Below are 13,117 nucleotides of genomic sequence, written 5' to 3'. Positions count from 1 at the left end.
TGTTATTCAATGGTATTCAATGGTATTCTCTTCTCGTCATTTGATTGTCTGTAAAATTTTACACTAAAGAGTGTCAAATTTGGACTAAGCCACACAAAATGCCAACCATAATAAATTAGATATCGAACTCACAGTTGACATGATTCGAACTTAAAATCTTACGTTTACAATTTGATACAAGAAAAATTTATCGCAGACGGATTTATATAACATAGACTAGTTTCTTGTGCCAATATTTACAATTTGACAAGAATACAATTCAGAAAATACTGACCCGAGTTGCTAGATGAAAGGGAAAAGAAGATACTCGGCATAGAAGAGATTCCATATAAATCTGTAGTAGCCGGCAATTGCTTCCTGCAGAATATGCATTCGAACGTATAATCAGATGACGAATTAAACACTCTGTCAAGTTCTTGGAACATGAAAGCATCATTACAAACTAGTCATGCTGAATTGGCGTACTCCAATTTGTAGCAGTTGATCATTAGACCAGTCAAATGTGCTACGCATGCAACACACGGTTTAGTATTTACCTTGGTGTAATTTGCTTGCTCGAGCACCCAAGTCTGAAAGAACATAAGAATATAGTATGTAAGAGTTTAACATTAACCATAATTTCATTAAATGTTTGTTTATCTACGAAAGGCGCACAAGCTTCCATAAATGCCTAAGATACAGCGGTAATCAGAGATGAACCCTAAGATACGAACCTGGAAAACTAAACTCAGTGCCAAGATTGCATGCATGGGTATCATTAAGCTACGTCTGAATGCCTGCAGCACAAGCAATTCCAGGACTTGAAAATTTTTGGGTTGAAGGAAAAATACAGGAATTTCACAAACATAATTAGTCAAAGATAATAACTTTCTGTCCAAGCGCAAGGACTGAGCAACCATCTAAAGGTAAACTCCAAAGGGATGCATACTCACCTCCGGCATTAAACTTGCTGCGAATATGGAACCAACATAATTTAGTAGCAGAAGCCCAGAACCAAGAAACGCAATGTTTCTAACTCCGAGTTTTGTTGCAAATGTTGATATTTCAAACCTGCAATCATACTAATTCAAATGAATATTTGATGGCATCTATAAATAAGGTTTCAAAGAGAAAATAGTGGCGTATTCAAATCTACAATTTTACGCAAGAAAATTATTAATTGTGAATTCACGAATTCAGCGACTAACATCAAGTATGCTAATGCCTTTCCGCAAAATGGCACCTATCCAAGATTTAATGTGTGGTTTGTGTGTAAAATTAATCAGACAGAGAAAAAACAAAAGGAAAAAGGAACATTAAAACTAATAGCAAAAATTTGAAACTGTTTTTAACCATTGAAAAGTAAATTATATGGGTAAAAAAATGTATGCAGAGAAAGAATCAAATGAGATATCAGCAGCCAAGAAGTAATTAGCCCCACAACTCACTTGCGGTCCCCCTCTACATCCGGAAGGTCTTTTGTTATCGCAATAACCAAAGCAAACAATGTTACAAAGGTGGTGATAAAAGCAACGGCCGAGCTGCAGATAGAATGTGAATTTCAGCATTAGTATGTACACAGCTAAAATAATAGAAGCATATAGCACGATTCACAAGAAAATGCAAGATTATAAGTAAATATCTTCAGTTGTTAGAGAAAGCTCGCTTGGTCATTACTTTCCAATCCTGTATTAGTCCAATCTAATTTTGGAATCATACCTGTACTAATGAGTCCAGATTTTCTGATTAAAGCCTTCTTGGTCATTACTTAGATAATAGTGAAATATGATTAGATAATAGAATTATTTCTTTTCCATTATAAGTTTTAGGGTGGAGTATTCAACAATTGTGTTTATGAATTCATTTGGATGGTCTTCCGAAAGCTACCAATGTCATTTTTGACAAGACTAAAGGAACACCCGTGTTTTTTCTAAAGAAACATACGATATGTTATGACAAAAAAGACAATAAAATACGCAAAGTGAACAAGCAGTCACAAAAATCAAAAGCAGACAGCGATACGAATAGAGAAATCAAAACTAAGAAAACTCAAAGAGATAACTAATAGCAGCTGTCCAATCAAGCCAAATATAAGAAAAGGACAAATATCTAAAATCTGACGATACAGACGCCCATAGAGAAGACCAGGAACACCCATGTTTTTACACCATACACGATGCTATGGTTTTATCTATCTACATGACAAAACAGAATAGGGCAAGTAACACACCTCCACTCAAATTGAAGCCCAAGGGCAGCTCTAGTGGCATAATATACACCAAAATTGAGAAGGAAGCCCCTTACCTGCAATAGTTATTTTGTTAATCTCTTGTGACATCCTACCGCTGGCGAAACATATGAAAAAATAATGTTTTACGCATATTTATACAAAAGATCATGGTAGCTATTTCCACAAAGCCATAATAGCAATCACAAACATCCTAATCCTTTTAAAACTCTTTACTTTTCAGTCTCCTTTCTAGTAAGTTGTCCAATTCAGACACATCAATTTTCGGACAATCATATTAGATCAAGCTATACTAATTCAGTAAGAGAGAGTTAGACTATAGTACGCATAGATGCTTCAGCCAAATAATAATGTCTAACTACTGTTTTAAGCCAAACGGTTTTGTTTCACGTGGCTTCTAAAATAAATGACTTCCTTTTCTGTCACTCGTCATGGGCCTGCTACCCTCCCCTCTTTTTCCACAACTTAGTTGAAAACGGTCAATTTAAATTCACCCCATTTCTACGATGTGTTTTCATGAGTATGAGTTGTAAATTCCTACTTAGTTCCTCTATTGCTTTCAGATGCCCTTTTCTTGTGATAAGCATAAATTTGTTTACTGTTATCCGTTTAATAGTACCCAGAAATTAAATATAAAAACTTATTATTAGCTTTATCCTTTATTTGGAGATTTTGAAGATAGCCCATGAATTTCAAATTCCATGAAATACCATATCAAACGATTGAATTCTGAGTAGCTACTAACTTTAGAATGGAGCCAAAAACATAAAAAAAAAAGTACATCATTCTATTGTTAGAAATAGAGAAGGGGAGAAAATTAGCAATACCGTGGCAATTATAAGAAAAGCTGCAACAGGAAATCTCTTCATTCTAAGCGGAGGAACAGAATATATGGTGCCAAGGAAAAGACCAAGACAGTAGAGAGAAGTAATGAATGGCCCGAAGTTCAGTCCAACAATCAACAAGCCAGTGACCGCAAAAAATACCACCAAGAGCCATGCTGATTTAACTGAAAGATCCCCTGCAGCGATAGGTAAATAAGGTTTGTTTACCCTGAAACACAAAGTAAAAGGGCAGAATAAGTTTAACATGAAAAAACTTTGATGGTCAATATGTCACACAACAGGAAAACAACAGAACAGATGACAGTTTAGCAAAAGGTCAAGATCACCTGGGTCTATATTTTTCAAAGAGTAAACAACACATTTTTAACAAGTGTCTCTAAGTCCGATGATTGATATGCATCAACTATGAATCTATGATGATTCAAGGCATCAATAACATTCCGATAAGGGCCAACTTGTGCAGGATCTTAAACAAAAAATAATAATAATAATGAATGCTTTTGTGGCTGTTCAGAACTAATATTTTGAATTTAAGGGTGCATAATTGTGTGCGGCGTGTATAATATTTACCTATCTCTAAGACTGTAAATTAACAGGAAGATGTGTATAAATGTGTGCGGCGTACTTATCAATTTTGATATCGTAAATCTGATTGATGCCAACTATATAACCATTCCCACATAGTAGCGCAAAAAGACCAGAGAATGCCTTAAACAGCAGAGACCACTTTATCAAATTGGAGTTCTCAATCAAAGCTCTTGTCACCAAAGCACTGCGGACAAAACAAAAAAGAAACTCGGTCAACTACAGCAGTACTGAGTTGGAATTTAAATTAGTTTACTAGCCAGTGTTCTCCATGGTAATTGACTTACGTAGACCCGAGAACTGTCCCACGTATGGTATGGGGCCTGAGGAATCGCCAACAAGCATCTTTAAAATCTGAGACTGTGGTCAATACTGGATCAGATTCAGCAGCTCCAACTTGACTGCAGGCCTGGACAGCATTCACTTTCACTTAATGCCGTAAGAAAATGCTCGAGCCTCATAAAATGATAGACTATATGTACAAAATTTGGAAGCAACCGTGCACGTGGAACTAAGCCACATCGGAGTTCAGCATTACTCGAGAATAACAAACAAGTCAAAACTTCCAGTTCTACTAACACTCAGAGAAACATGGATTAAAATTTCAAATCCCTCTATCTCTCTCACAAATTGGAACAAAACTAAACGAATCCAACTAAAAAAAAGAAAGAAAAGATGAAATCTTTCTCGTCAAAATTTGACATTGGCATTGTTTAACAGCCATTGCTAACAGAAAGTCAGAAACAACCCCATTGGAGCAGTTAAAACTTAAGGCTGAAGAAACACGGCATACCCAGATGGAATTTCGCTTCTTCCGGTAGCTGAGCAAAGATTTGGAGCAGCTTCTGGACAGCCCAATTGAGTACAAGTTTGTCCTGCAACTTGAGAGAAAAGCAGCTGGTTTTGCAGTGGTGGGATTAGCAGAAATTGGAGGAATATAGGAGGAGGTGCTGCAGTGAGGGCTTATAGCTGGGAACCGCAGAGAAGAGGAGGGAGCGAATGAGAGATCCATGTCTGGAGGGGCAGAGAGAGAGAGGATAGGACTGGGAAACTAAGACACACGAAAAACAGAGGATGAACGACATGTCGTTTAAGAAACAAGCAATATGTAAAAAATGAATAATGGAGATGCGGGGTATCGAACCCCGTACCTCTCGCATGCAAAGCGAGCGCTCTACCATGTGAGCTACATCCCCAACCTATTATTTGCTTTCAATAATTTCATTTTTTAATTTAGTGAGATCCTGAGCACTCTTTGCAAAGCTGGACAGAGCTTTGAATTGTGTGAAAATATAAAAAAAAACATTTTCCGCTGCCGGGATTCGAACCCGGAATTTCATCAATATTGATTTTCCATTGCTACAGCGGATTCTTGTGTGAACTAGGGGATTTTAATAGTATATATATGCCTTATTCAGAGCATCTCCAATGAACATCCTCAAAGTTGTCCTCGTCACTGTATAGACCGGATAAATGAGGAACAAGGCTCTCCAATCCACTAAAAATTGAGTTTCTAAAGTATAGTGACTCACCAGATACATAAGACAGGCTCCCGCATATAAGGACAATATAGAGACGAAAGTGGTGGCGCCAACTGGGAAACTTGATCCACCCACGTGATTGCTTTGTGCAATTATTACTTTTCGATCAACAGCTGCGTCTTGCAGCACACATGCTGTTTTGAGTAAGAAACTTGGTCCACCCACGCGATTGCTTTGTGCAGTTATTATTTTTCAATCAACAGTTGCGTCTCGCAGCACACATGCTGTTTTTATTAATTGTTGGAGAAAAAAAAAGTCCAGATTCATGCTAGGCAAGCTCTTTTTTTTTACTGTTGAAAATCAATGGTTTCAATTAAAGATTCCTCAAATTTAGGGTTTGTGCTAGAGACTTTCCCATTGAAGGTAATATTCGTTTAGGGTGCATGTCGACAAATGCAATTTCTTCTTGTGATTCTTTCCCGTAGAGTTTCTTTTCCTCCCGTTTACCTGTGTTTTCTTGTACTTCTGAAACCCAGGACCAATATTTCAGGCATTTTCTATGAAATATTGTCTTCTTGAGCTTGCTCGGAAGCCGGGTTTACGATGAAATTTACAATCAACGAGGGGCATCGGTTATTCATTTTCAATTTTTAACACGTTACGTAAAAAATCAAGTTGAGTTAATCACAAGACCTAAGAAAACTGGAAAAAAAAATCAACTTCTACCTCCGACACCGCCAATGCTGCCATCCTCCGAAAGGAAGATGGGGAGGTGGTAAGTGTACTCCCACCATGGCAGCCCTTCGAAAAGCATCAGGTGAGTCTCAAAGAAATGATGTCCTTGAGGAGTTTACCATTACAAGTGCAAAATTATTATCAAAATTTCAAAATGCATGTGGTTAGTTCACCTTAAACGAAACACAATCTAAATAAAATTCAAATCAACCGCATCCAACGGTATAAAATTACATAACCCAAACTAAAGGATGACTGGTTTCATAACATAAATGACAGACATGTCTCACATTCGAGCTAAATCCGACAACTTCTACATAATGACGGAACAAACAAAACGCCCACAGAATTCTCCTTGCTAAATAACATTTTTATTGAAGCCTCTTAACGGTTGGCCTTGGCAACTCTTTCGATCTCATCCTTCTTCTTGATTGCATAACTGCACATAAAACACCACTAATCGTCAGCAAAGAAACAATGAATCAACGGGAAGAACGTAACTAAAAAAACTCAGATAAAAGAGCTTTGGAGAAAATACGGTGCAATAGGCAAACAAACGAACTACCTGTTAGATGAACCTTTGGCAGCATTAATAAGTTCGTCAGCCAAACACTCAGCAATAGTTTTGACGTTCCTAAAAGCAGACTCACGAGCACCGGTGGTGAGGAGATAGATAGCCTGATTCACGCGCCTCAAAGGTGAAATATCCACAGCCTGACGCCTAACAACTCCAGCAGATCCAATACGAGTTGCATCTTCACGTGGACCACTGATTGGCACAAAGAAGACATACAACATGAGGGAAAAAAAAATAACAAGTTACATACAACCATACGGAATTGCATGAAGAAGAATGTTTATATCCATCGTAATCCCAACGGGTATAAAAATCAACATGTAATCAGGAAATCTATACTAAAGGGCACATGAGCATCCCCTCAAGCATCAAACACGTGACGAAGCAGAGGTCAACGCATATTATTGCTGTGAGAAAGATTTTAACATATATGTGAATGTACCTGTTAACGACAGCATCAACAATAACTTGGATTGGGTTCAGATCAGTTAGCAAATGGATAATTTCCATCGCGTGCCTAACAATCCTGACAGCCATGAGTTTCTTTCCATTGTTTCTGCCGTGCATCATGAGTGAGTTTGTAAGCCTCTCCACAATAGGGCACTGAGCTTTCCTGAATCGTTTGACCGAGTATCTCCCAGCAGTGTGAGGTACATAAGTTGCATGCTTGGAAGGTGCAACTCCAATGTAATCCGCCAGTGAAATGTCACTGACCTACATGTTAAAATTGTACATTATCATTTCACATACATATGGGAAACAGTCCATACATTAGAAGATGCAAGAAGACAAAATTAACAAGTTTTTGTCAACAAAATCCTTTTCAATGTCTAAACAAAACAAAACAAAAAAACTGAGGTGTAAATGCCAATCAACCAATGGAAACACTTAATAGCTGACTTTACATAAATACTGAATTTACCAGTATAAGTTTGAAATCACAGTAAAAACAGAATCAGCATAATCAGGACAACACAAGATACATTTCAACAAACGAGTGCAATAAACAATAATAATACTAACAATAAACTTTAGCCTACTTTGTAGACATCCAGTAAATCTCACAAAAGACGGCCACAAGGAGGACACACAAATTTCTAAACATTTAACAGAGCATATCTAATATGTATATTGAAGTTGAGGCACAAATCAGTCATGTTACCGACAACTACTCAACAAGGAAACGAACACAAGTTGGCCTACAGTGAATCTAACACAATATGCCACAAGGAGGTCACACAGAATTCTAAACATTTAAAAGAGCAAATCCAATACATATATTGAGTTTATGGCACAAATCCGTCATGTCAACTACCCAACAAAGAAACGAACATAAAAGTTGCCTCCGTTGCTATCCAACCATCACATCAGTATACTCTCAAACAGAATCTGATAGCTCAAGCCTACCCACATTAAACCCTATCATATCCGTAAACCTACACGTCGAAGAAAACCTCATTTCATCGAAAACCATCACAGATATGAGAAAAATTATAATTAACTAAGTCGAATAATAAAATCCAGAAACCTGGACATCATCAAAGCTCCACTTGTTGAACAGCTTCACGTCATAGTGAGCCAGCGTTGGTTCGGCTACAGGAAGAGCTACAGCATCAGCAGCCATGGTTCTGTATAAACACAATTGAAGCTACAAACATTAGAGCATATTTGGTAATAGCTTCCTGTAAAGGCAAGCTGCAAAGTATAATTCTGACAGTCAAACTTCACAAAAGTTATCATTATTTGACAGTGCCTGCCCCAAATGCTCCCAATATTGAATGAATTAAAAAAAAATTATGGAACCCTAACCCAAATGTTTCTACAAATCAAGTAATTAAAATGCCAACAAAAACAAAAGGGGAAAAATGATATAAATTTGCAATTCACTAACTTAATCACCTTCGTACCAAAAATTGTGATCTAAAATTTCAAACCTAATTCTAACTAACGGAATAGCTTAATTATAATTGAATCCAGTTTCACAGTAAGTAGCAGATGTTATGCGAAAGTTACGTCGCTAACGACGGGAGGCGGCGGAGGTGGGTGAGAGAGAAGAAGACTGACCAGGAGGCTGGATTTTCCGACGAGAGTGAGAGAGGTTGAGGAAGACAAGACGATGGCGCCGCGGAGGGGTTACTGAATCGCTGAAGGAAATGGCGCAGGGCGAGAGGAGGAGGGTATTTTAATCGGCTAGGGTTTTGGGTTCGGGATTCGGGTTCCTGTTTCCGGATTCGGGTTTGGGGTTTCGAGTCCGGTTTAATTTACCGAAATTACTAAAATGCTCATGCATGTAAGTGACACATGCTCCTTGATTTAAGACTGGTTTGGTATTGTTGTGCTTTGAAAAAAAAAAAAAAACTTCTGCTATGATGTGAGAATAAGCTCATTTTTACTGTTTCACGATTTTAGCTTTTTTTTCCATCCAAAACTGTGAAAATAAGTTTTTTTTTAGTGTTTACCAAACACCTTTTTGATCTTAGCTTTTTTTTATACTCACTTTTTATAAAAGCACATCAGTACAAAACCAGTATTTAAGACTACTTCTGTTGTGCTTTGAGAATAAGCTCATTTTTGCTGCTTCACATTTTCTGCTTTTTTCACCCAAAACTGTGAAAATAAGTTGTTTTTAAGTGTTTACCATACACTTTTTTGAACTTAACTTTTTTTATACTCACTTTTTATAAAAGTCCATCAGTACGAAACCAATACTTAAGTGGTTTTGCAAAACTACGGGGACTAAAATTGGAATTTGGATCCTCTCCTGAGCTAATGGAGAGGATCCTCCTCATCAATCATCGTGGACCGTTGAATTTTTATCCAACGGCTACAATCATTGTAACTTTAAAGAGACCCCCTGTTTGTAGCCGTTGGATAAAAATCCAACGGCCCACGATGATTGATGAGGAGGATCCTCTCCATTAGCTCAGGAGAGGATCTAGATCCCTAAAATTGATACAACTGAACCGCATGAAACAAAAGTAAAATTTGGCCTAATTTATTTATTTATATTTTTTAAAGTGCCTATATTGAACTCAAATATTTTATGAATTTCCAATTTTTTATTCTGAGTTATGTTGAGAGATCATCTATTAGAATTATATTTTGTAAATTATATGACGTGATTGTCAGTGGCGGATCTAGGATTTTAAACTCGAGGGGTCCCAATTATAAAGGTCAAAAAATTTATAGACAAAAATAATATTGAAAATTTAAATATAATACATTTCATTCAAAAATCATATGCAAAACAATATTACAAATTATAAAATCATAATTCAAGCGTACATTACGAGGTTTTATAAGTTACTAAGGAGTACCTAAGTTATTGATTATCTAATATGAACCACTAGATTTAAAACACCAGTCAAATAAAACTCTCCCCAAACTCCCACTATCTTTCTAATCAAACACACCATTTTTCTTTTTTACTAGTTTCCAAACATCCACCTTCTCTCTCACTAAGAACAAAGCTACTACACGTCCACCAACCGCCTCCCTCCCCATTCTCCCGAAGCCATGGCAGCTCCACCCCCAAATTTCACCAACCCATGACAGATCATATCCATCTTACTAACCTAATGAAGGAAATTTCACCCATAAGAAAAATTACTAAGATGGTTGAAATAATTTGGGGAAATTTAGACTTATGTACTGCCCATGACAGAGAAGGGTTGGAGGAGAAGTGGAGGGCACCGACGGATGAGACCATGGCAGAAGCAAGTAGGAGAGAGGCAAGAAGGGTCCCTAGTTTCTTTCTTCTCCGTGCGCGGTCATCTTCTCCAAGAAGAAGACAATCACTGCAACCTGCAACCTACAACCTGCAAAGACCTCATGCTCGAGTACAAGGGGTCCCCAAAAAATTTATAGCAGCGATTTAGGATCGTCGACGGGTCCTGGGACCTCCCAGGTCCCTATGTGGATCCGCCCTTGGTGATTGTAGATAATTAGATTATTATTTAAGTGTTAATTAACGTGTTTATCTAAACTGCCTATTAACGAAAAGATAGTGTTATTCACACACTTATTTTTACCTCTCACACCCTTGTTAATTGTTTATCATTAATCTTCTTTAATTCTGACCCAACGATAAAAAATTGTGAGAGATGAGTGAAAAGTAAAAATAAGTGGGTGAATAACATTATTCTCAACAAAACCATATTTGTCAATCAAAAGAAAGTGAAATGACAATCACAAAATAAAATCATAGGCAGTAATATAATTTCGCACATATCAAATTTTGCTATTTTTTTTACAGCAACACCAACATGTGATCCTAGCATATATTTAATACTAAAAAAAAAAAAGGATTAAAATAAATAAATAAATAAATAAAACCTCTCTCCTACTCCCATGTTCTTTATCCCTCTCCCCTTCCCAGCATATGCTAATTTTTTTATTAGTGACACGTCACATAATTTGTAAATATGATAAAAAATAGGTTAAACAAGTATTAATCTTTAATTCTTTAAGTCGAAGGGGTTTGGTGAGTGATAGAGAGTCCGACCGGAGGAAGGTGGAAGTAGACTCTAAGATCCTCATCGATGCTCTAATCGGTGGTGGATCTTCGTGTCTCGGCAGCTTCTCACTATCATCCATAATGTGCAGAAGTTGGCGAGTAACTTATAATACATATCGTTTTGTCATGTCTTCCTCAAAGCTAACTTTGTGGCGGACGCGTTGGCTTTTTGGGTCGTTCTTCTGTTGCTCCTGCTATATGGGATCGCTCCTTGCCTGTTGGTTCTAGTTGCCTAGAGGGTCTCTGTGTAATTACGTTATCGTTTTGTCAAATTTCTTGTTGGTTTTGCAACTTGGTTACCCAAGTTTTCATGCGACTAATTCATTGGGTCATTTGGTTTTGAAAATCTACCACTCAAATGTAACATAATTCTAACAAAATTCAACTCAAGAACAAGAATAACTGAGATTTCCGTAACAAAACAAAGGACTGACAATTCTCATGCTCTACGGTAAATCCGACAACCTCTAAGTAACGAGTGAATAAGCAAAATGCATACAAAACTCTCCTCGCACCATCAAAATTTCCGGCAGCTCCCTAACGGTTAGCCTTGGCAACTCTTTCGATCTCATCCTTCTTCTTGATTGCGTAACTGCACAGAAAGGACCGCCAATACTCAGAAATGGAACCAATGAATCAAGGGAAACAAATGAAATCAGCAGAGATAAGAGTTGAGGGAGTACATAACAAGTACAAGGCAAATATGTGCATATTGAACAAGACATTGGTACCTGTTAGAGGAACCTTTGGCAGCATTAATGAGTTCATCAGCCAAACACTCTGCAATAGTTTTGACGTTCCTGAAAGCAGACTCACGAGCACCGGTTGTGAGGAGATAGATAGCCTGATTCACGCGCCTCAAAGGTGAGATATCCACAGCCTGACGCCTCACAACTCCAGCAGATCCAATACGAGTTGCATCTTCACGTGGACCACTGATTGGCACGAGGAAGACATACAACAGGAAAATTAAAAAAACAGTTTCACAAATATGAGAAATTACAAGCAACCATGTATCATTACTATGTGAAAAGATATACGTATATTAATGTTAATGTACCTGTTAACAACAGCATCAACAATAACTTGGATTGGGTTCAGATCAGTTAGCAAATGAATAATTTCCATCGCGTGCCTAACAATCCTGACAGCCATGAGTTTCTTTCCATTGTTTCTGCCGTGCATCATGAGTGAGTTAGTAAGCCTCTCCACAATAGGGCACTGAGCTTTCCTGAATCGTTTGACCGAGTATCTCCCAGCAGTGTGAGGTACATATGTTGCATGCTTGGAAGGTGCAACTCCAACGTAATCCGCCAGTGAAATGTCACTGACCTATATGTTGCAAATGACATAGCACAAATAGTAGATTTGAGTATAACAAATTAACTATCGGTCCACTCTAAACATATCCGATCAAGGAATTACAGTCCAGATTTGAGATAACCAGAGTACAAAATTTAACAAAAAAATCCAGAAACCTGGACATCATCGAAGCTCCAGCGGTTGAACAGCTTCACGTCATAATGCGCCTGCGTTGGTTCCAGTACAGGAGCAGCGACATCAGCAGCGGCCATGGTTTCTGTATAACCAGAATTCAAGCTACAAAAGTTAGAAAATCAATGCTCTAAGCCCTAGTTGATTAAAACACCATCACCCAACAAGTGAGATTACAGAAATTTGATCACTGTTTGACAGTGCCGGTCTCAAACGTTCCAAATTTTGAACTAATTAATTAATTATGGAAGCTAAATACATTTATTCAACAAATCACGTATAAAAATTAGATAAACGAAACTAGCAAGAAAATTACTGAACTTTTAATCACATTAAGGCCAAAATTTGTGACTCTTAATTTCTTATTACAATTGAAATCCGCAAGTAAACATTCAAGCCTAATTCTCAATAAACACGAAGCATTAAGAATAAAAAATTAACAAAAAATTAAAAGTAGCAGATGCAACGAGAACGATAAGCTATCGACGACAGGAAGTGAGAGAGGTGAACACCGACCCGGAGGTTGGAGTTTCAGAAGACGGTGGGAGAGCTTGGAGAAAGCTAGAAAATGGCGCCGCGAGGGGTGTGCTGAATGATGAATCGCACGAGACGACGAGGGAGCGGCGCAGAAGAGAAGTGTTTATGGACTAGGGTTTG

At 37.6% G+C, this 13,117-nt stretch overlaps 3 protein-coding genes and 1 non-coding gene across 4 annotated transcripts; all 4 read right to left on the bottom strand.

The window, feature by feature from the left end:
* LOC137712468 (homogentisate solanesyltransferase, chloroplastic) lies at positions 1–4,700 on the bottom strand. Its single transcript, XM_068451536.1, has 10 exons — positions 4,451–4,700; positions 3,945–4,066; positions 3,698–3,844; positions 3,055–3,280; positions 2,210–2,283; positions 1,428–1,520; positions 933–1,050; positions 714–776; positions 537–569; positions 1–357 (listed from the first exon to the last, which is right to left on the bottom strand). Exons 1-10 carry the CDS (start codon positions 4,667–4,669, stop codon positions 283–285), a joined length of 1,170 nt encoding a protein of 389 aa, XP_068307637.1. The 5' UTR covers positions 4,670–4,700; the 3' UTR covers positions 1–282.
* An 80-nt stretch (positions 4,701–4,780) lies between these two features.
* TRNAA-UGC (transfer RNA alanine (anticodon UGC)) lies at positions 4,781–4,853 on the bottom strand. The gene has a single exon. It is a non-coding gene; the product is annotated as a tRNA-Ala (tRNA).
* A 1,141-nt stretch (positions 4,854–5,994) lies between these two features.
* On the bottom strand, positions 5,995–8,669 carry LOC137712006 (small ribosomal subunit protein uS7). Its single transcript, XM_068451158.1, has 5 exons — positions 8,515–8,669; positions 7,979–8,078; positions 6,893–7,164; positions 6,439–6,642; positions 5,995–6,312 (listed from the first exon to the last, which is right to left on the bottom strand). The coding sequence occupies exons 2-5, from the start codon at positions 8,072–8,074 to the stop codon at positions 6,258–6,260; spliced, it is 627 nt and encodes a 208-aa protein (XP_068307259.1). The 5' UTR covers positions 8,075–8,078; positions 8,515–8,669; the 3' UTR covers positions 5,995–6,257.
* Positions 8,670–11,327: 2,658 nt separating this feature from the next.
* LOC137712005 (small ribosomal subunit protein uS7-like) lies at positions 11,328–13,117 on the bottom strand. Its single transcript, XM_068451157.1, has 5 exons — positions 12,977–13,117; positions 12,445–12,545; positions 12,027–12,298; positions 11,698–11,901; positions 11,328–11,558 (listed from the first exon to the last, which is right to left on the bottom strand). Exons 2-5 carry the CDS (start codon positions 12,538–12,540, stop codon positions 11,504–11,506), a joined length of 627 nt encoding a protein of 208 aa, XP_068307258.1. The 5' UTR covers positions 12,541–12,545; positions 12,977–13,117; the 3' UTR covers positions 11,328–11,503.

This window comes from Pyrus communis, chromosome 13 (genome assembly GCF_963583255.1).
Source record: "Pyrus communis chromosome 13, drPyrComm1.1, whole genome shotgun sequence".
NCBI classification, from domain to species: domain Eukaryota; kingdom Viridiplantae; phylum Streptophyta; class Magnoliopsida; order Rosales; family Rosaceae; genus Pyrus; species Pyrus communis.
Note: the sequence above shows the minus strand (reverse complement) of the source record. Positions and strands in the feature narration are given on the sequence as shown.

What these genes read in the sequence shown, in the direction of transcription:
- LOC137712005 (XM_068451157.1), bottom strand. Translation starts at nt 12,540, where the DNA reads ATGGCCGCTGCTGATGTCGCTGCTCCTGTACTGGAACCAACGCAGGCG. An exon ending in GGAGCTTCGATGATGTCCAG is followed by an intron (nt 12,299 to 12,444) that starts GTTTCTGGATTT and finishes TGCAACATATAG; the next exon opens with GTCAGTGACATTTCACTGGC. An exon ending in GCCAAAGGTTCCTCTAACAG is followed by an intron (nt 11,559 to 11,697) that starts GTACCAATGTCT and finishes CTTTCTGTGCAG; the next exon opens with TTACGCAATCAAGAAGAAGG.
- LOC137712006 (XM_068451158.1), bottom strand. Translation starts at nt 8,074, where the DNA reads ATGGCTGCTGATGCTGTAGCTCTTCCTGTAGCCGAACCAACGCTGGCT. An exon ending in GGAGCTTTGATGATGTCCAG is followed by an intron (nt 7,165 to 7,978) that starts GTTTCTGGATTT and finishes TTTAACATGTAG; the next exon opens with GTCAGTGACATTTCACTGGC. An exon ending in GCCAAAGGTTCATCTAACAG is followed by an intron (nt 6,313 to 6,438) that starts GTAGTTCGTTTG and finishes TTTTATGTGCAG; the next exon opens with TTATGCAATCAAGAAGAAGG.
- LOC137712468 (XM_068451536.1), bottom strand. Translation starts at nt 4,669, where the DNA reads ATGGATCTCTCATTCGCTCCCTCCTCTTCTCTGCGGTTCCCAGCTATA. An exon ending in GGGCTTCAATTTGAGTGGAG is followed by an intron (nt 1,521 to 2,209) that starts GTGTGTTACTTG and finishes TTCTATCTGCAG; the next exon opens with CTCGGCCGTTGCTTTTATCA. An exon ending in GATGTAGAGGGGGACCGCAA is followed by an intron (nt 1,051 to 1,427) that starts GTGAGTTGTGGG and finishes GTATGATTGCAG; the next exon opens with GTTTGAAATATCAACATTTG.